This window comes from Centropristis striata, chromosome 13, assembly GCF_030273125.1.
Source record: "Centropristis striata isolate RG_2023a ecotype Rhode Island chromosome 13, C.striata_1.0, whole genome shotgun sequence".
Taxonomy (NCBI): Eukaryota; Metazoa; Chordata; class Actinopteri; order Perciformes; family Serranidae; genus Centropristis; species Centropristis striata.
Window position 1 is genome coordinate 11,150,878 of NC_081529.1, and position 4,771 is coordinate 11,155,648.

Consider the following 4,771-nt stretch of genomic DNA (forward strand, 5'->3'; position numbering starts at 1 on the left):
GAAGGGTACCCTTTGCGCCAGTATGATACGTCTAGGGGTGTGACAAATCGTCGGTATATTACGCTTTGGGAATGAGAACGGGTTGTGTCACCCATCACGCGGACGAATTTTGAAACCCTGAGTTTGGCATTTTGGTTGTTGTCATCTTGGTTTTAATTGCTGTTGCTTACTTGTTATTTTGCAACCAGCGCATGGGCAGAATGAATTAGAAGCCGGTATGATGCTGATGCCAGCAAGCTAGCTTGGTTAAAGGGTGAACATTATTCTAAATAAACAGCTGATTACTTAAGAGTATCCTTTAGTATATCAAATCCCTGAACAAGACAGTAGCTAGCTCCCAAAATGTTAGAGTTAAATGTCATGAACTGAAAACACAATATGAAAGGGTAAAAGTAAGATGATAACACACTAAATCACATGGTGGTGCTTTACTAAATGGCATCATGCTGTATTGAAGATAATTAAAACTTTAAATTCATTTGAGAATGTGTAATGGATTAATACATAAAGTGAGAATAAAGCTGCCTTCTTGTCTTTGCTCACCACAAGTTAGGGCGCAACACAGGTGCACGTCCTCATATGAAGCATAGCCCCTACAGTATCAGCTTGTCAACGTACATAAACAGCTAAGCTAACATTAGCATTAGATTTAGCAGTATAGCAGAAGTTTGTGAACTGTCTCCTATAAAGCCCCATCTGACTGCTAACATTTTGCCATGCATTATGTGTTGCCACCTACTGGCCATCAGAGAGAATACAGATTAAGGCACTGTTGAATTTACTTAAATGTTCAGGCCGAGGGGGTTGCTGACTGTGTAAAAAGAATTCATTTTCGGAGGCTCACACTGGTTTCCAAAGTGTATGTTTCCCCAAATCTGTACAACTAAGGTGTCAAGTTTAAAGTTAGCATGACCCACAAAGACACAATGACCACGTTTATGGGAAATATGCCACGTTAATGTTCCTAAATGTTAATATGTGTAGTTGTAAGTGTCTACAGCTTTGGACAAAAGAAAAATGTATGTAATGATCACCAACAATTGCAATTGTTCTTGTCAGGATTGGAGCCATATTTCATGGCAATTAATCAATGACTTGTTGATAAAGTTGAATCTGAATAAAAAAGTAATCACAAAAACAACACAGAGGCATTTATATACAGACCAAACTGGTGGACTGACCAAGAAAAACTGACCTTTCTAACCCTAGAGCCACACTATCAAGAAATTCTGAAAGGGCCACGGGGGCTACTGCTGGTGTGTGTACACTATGATGAGATTCTTCAGAGATTTCAAACTGTGCCCTTTAACCTCAAAATGTGTGTGTGTGTGTGTGTGTGTGTGTGTGTGTGTGTGTGTGTGTGTGTGTATTTAAAATCACATAAAGTTACCTGCGTGTGTGTGTGTGTGTTGTTTATCTGTAACTGTAATTACATCAAAGATCAAAGGCAATCAGATCAAAGCAATCAACAGAATTAACTGACACCTGTTCCGGCACAGTGACAGCAGAGGTGGACAGACTGGAATCTCTGGCCTCGAACAGAAAGCATTTTTGGCAAAACCATAATACCTATCATTGATCCAACTTCATTTTGAGCGTCCTGAGTTCTTCCTGAACGTCTAAATATGTTTTTTTTTAAGAAAAATAAAAAAATAGCTTTGTTAGAACGATCTAAAAAAAACTGTTCCATCTCCCTTTTTCAGAAATCTTCCCGCGTTTTTAATATGGGAGCCAATGAGGCTGTTGGTGCGTGTTGGTGGCGCATCTGTGTGTCCTGCGCCCAAACTATAACTCTGACAGCTTTACCAGAGGATTGTGAGTGAGAAGACCAATTTTCCTACGTTTCTATGTATAAATTATTTCTGTAGAGTTTGTGGCCTGGAGCGCAGTTTTCAAATTTATTTTTTGACAATTTCTTCTGTGACACGAACATTCCGTGCAATACACACCCATTTTAATCTCAGAATTTCCATGGTCATTGAACAGGGATTGTTAAAAAACTATATGACCTATCGAAATGTGGATTAATACACCGATACACAAGACTTGTGTCTACTCTTCAAAGTTTAAATGACATTTTCGCTCATTTTTTTTCGGCCGTCCCATTCATTTCAATGCAAAATTTTGGACAGTTTTTCGCGAGTTACGTCGGGAAAAATTCGTATTCTGTAGAGAAAAGAAATAGCACACCGATCCCAATCAAACTGCATGTTTTGATATATAATTTGTCCTGCAACTCTTCAAGTTGTAGGACTAGTAGCAGGACGAAATTGCGTCCGGAAGAGGAAGAAGAAAAAATCCACAGTATAACAGCAGTGCTCGGGGCTTCGCCCCGTGGCCCTAATAAGTGGAAGCATGCAAGCTTAAAAACACATTGATTATGCAGATAAGGAATTATATTGCTTCAGCAGTTACAATGGCAGACCATGGTTATAAAAGTAACCAAGATGTGATGTTAAGTAAAAACATCTTAGAACAAAGAAAGCAAACCTGAGAATCTCCAGTTTACATTGTGGATACTTCAAGCCAACTGTGAGCTCCTGGTGTCCACGCACCAGCTTATTGTTGTAACTCAGGTCCAGCTCTCTTATATTACAGGTCAGGGAACCAAGACCTGAGGCTAAAGCTTTGCAGCTTTTCTCAGAAAGCTTACAGCCACTCAACCTAATAGCCAAAAGGAATGAGAAAGGACATTAAAATATAACTTTTACAGTTTTGAATATGTATGGTATAACTTGTGCACCCACAGGCATAGATTGGAGGCTTGAAGAACAGGCAGCAACCTCAGAAGGCCTTCCTCTGAAGCAGAGTATTTCTTTAGGTCAAACACATCCAACAAGCTCTGTGATGACAATAAGATGAAGACCAGAGCTGACCACTGAGCAGGAGACAGATTGTCAGGGGACAGACTTCCTGAACTCAGGTACTGTTGGATCTCCTCCACTAGCGAATGATCATTCAGCTCATTCAGACAGTGAAACAGGTTGATGTTTCTCTCTACATTGGGATTCTCCCTGATCTTCTTCTTGATGTACTGGGCTGTGTCCTGACTGCTCTGTAAGCTACCTCCTGTTCGCTTCACTTGAAGAAGTGCTTGATTGGTCTGCAGTGAGAGGCCAACAAGGAAGCGCAGGAACAAGTCCAGGCGTCCATTCGGACTCTGTAAAGCCTTATCCACTGCACTCTGGAAGAGGTGTTTGACTTCAGATTGCTCTGACTGTTGGGAAGATGATTCTTCTTCTGACAGTAGGTTGACACCAGAGTTGATGAATGACACAATGACATGAACAGCAGCCAGAAACTCCTGGAAGCTTGAATGGACAAAACAGAAAGGCGTGTTCACGCAGATCTTTAAAAAAGACCATGGGCAGAACCAGGACAAACCTGAGTACACAGAGGCAGCTCTGATATCAATGCCACACTCTTTGAGATCTGCTTCATAGAAGATGAGGTTGCCTTTCTGCAGCTGCTCAAAAGCCAGTTTTCCCAGAGAAACAATCATCTTGAGTGGATCTGTTTCTTCATTCACCACTTTGAACTGATCTAATAGAAAATGGATATAAAGCTCAGTTAAGGTATTGGGTGGCTCTCCTTTGTAATTGGTTTTCAACACATCCTCCAGAACTGTTGCAGTGACCCAACAGAGGTATGGAATGTGGCACATGAAGTGGAGGCTTCGTGATGTCTTGATGTGGGTGATGATTCTGCTGGCCAGCGCCTTATTCCTGAATCTCTTCCTGAAGTACTCGTCCTTCTTTGGATCAGTGAGTCCCCCCACCTCTGTCACCATGTGAATGTACTCTGGAGGGATTTGACCAGCTGCCTCAGGTCTTGTGGTTATCCAGAGAGAGGAAGAAGGGAACAGTTTCCCCATGATGAGGTTTGTCAGCAGCACGTCCACTGAAGCTGAGTCAGTGACATCAGTCAGGATCTCGTTGTTGTGAAAGTCCAAAGGAAGTTGACACTCATTCAGACCATCAAGGATGAACACAATCTGGAGTTTATCAAAGCAGCTTATTCCCTTGGTATCAGCAAAGAAGTGATGAAGAAGTTGCACCCAGCTGTACTTTTTCTCCTTGAGTGAATTCAACTCTCGGAAAGTGAATGGAAATATGAACTGTGCATTGCTGTCGATTTTCTCTTCAGCCCAATCTAGGGCAAGCTTCCGTGTCAAGGTGGTCTTCCCTATCCCTGCTACTCCTTTTGTCAATAATGCTCTAACTGATCCATCTTGACCCGCTGAGGTTTCGAAGAAGTTAATAAGCTGTTCAGAATTAACTGTGTTGCCGGATGCTGTTGCATTTTGTCCAAATGTCTTTTCAGACCTTTCCTCTGTGATGAGGAGCTCAGTGTAGATCTCATTCATCAACATCTGCTTTCCAGATTTTGTGTCTTGCTCAAACAAATGCTTAAACTTTTTCTGCAGGTTGGATTTGAGTTTACGCTGGGAATCAGTGAGAGCCTCTGAATTGATACACAATAATTAGAAGCTATCGTCAGTTGAGATGTACAAACCTTTTCAAGATACATGAACACATATTTCTATCTCAATGTTACCTGTACCACCTATTGATGTTGGGTAAACTATCATCCTGACTAACTATTGTAACACTAATTTGTAATTTCTCATGACCTTCATGCAACAAATATAATCCTTTAACTCTGAATCAAGAGATTTTTTTTTTTTTTTACCACTTTGGACAATAGAAACTGTAAACGAAACTATGGCATAATACACTTTATTGACCATTGATGTTTATGAAGTGACCTT

The 4,771-nt window shown here is 40.9% G+C and overlaps 1 protein-coding gene across 1 annotated transcript; it reads right to left on the minus strand.

The window, feature by feature from the left end:
- Window positions 1-2,353: 2,353 nt before the first annotated feature.
- LOC131982953 (protein NLRC3-like) lies at window positions 2,354-4,550 on the minus strand. The gene is made up of 2 exons (XM_059347549.1): window positions 2,748-4,550; window positions 2,354-2,664 (listed from the first exon to the last, which is right to left on the minus strand). Exons 1-2 carry the CDS (start codon window positions 4,370-4,372, stop codon window positions 2,412-2,414), a joined length of 1,878 nt encoding a protein of 625 aa, XP_059203532.1. The 5' UTR covers window positions 4,373-4,550; the 3' UTR covers window positions 2,354-2,411.
- Between the last annotated feature and the right edge of the window lie 221 nt (window positions 4,551-4,771).

What these genes read in the sequence shown, in the direction of transcription:
- LOC131982953 (XM_059347549.1), bottom strand. Translation starts at nt 4,372, where the DNA reads ATGTTGATGAATGAGATCTACACTGAGCTCCTCATCACAGAGGAAAGG. An exon ending in CAAGCCTCCAATCTATGCCT is followed by an intron (nt 2,665 to 2,747) that starts GTGGGTGCACAA and finishes TTTGGCTATTAG; the next exon opens with GTTGAGTGGCTGTAAGCTTT.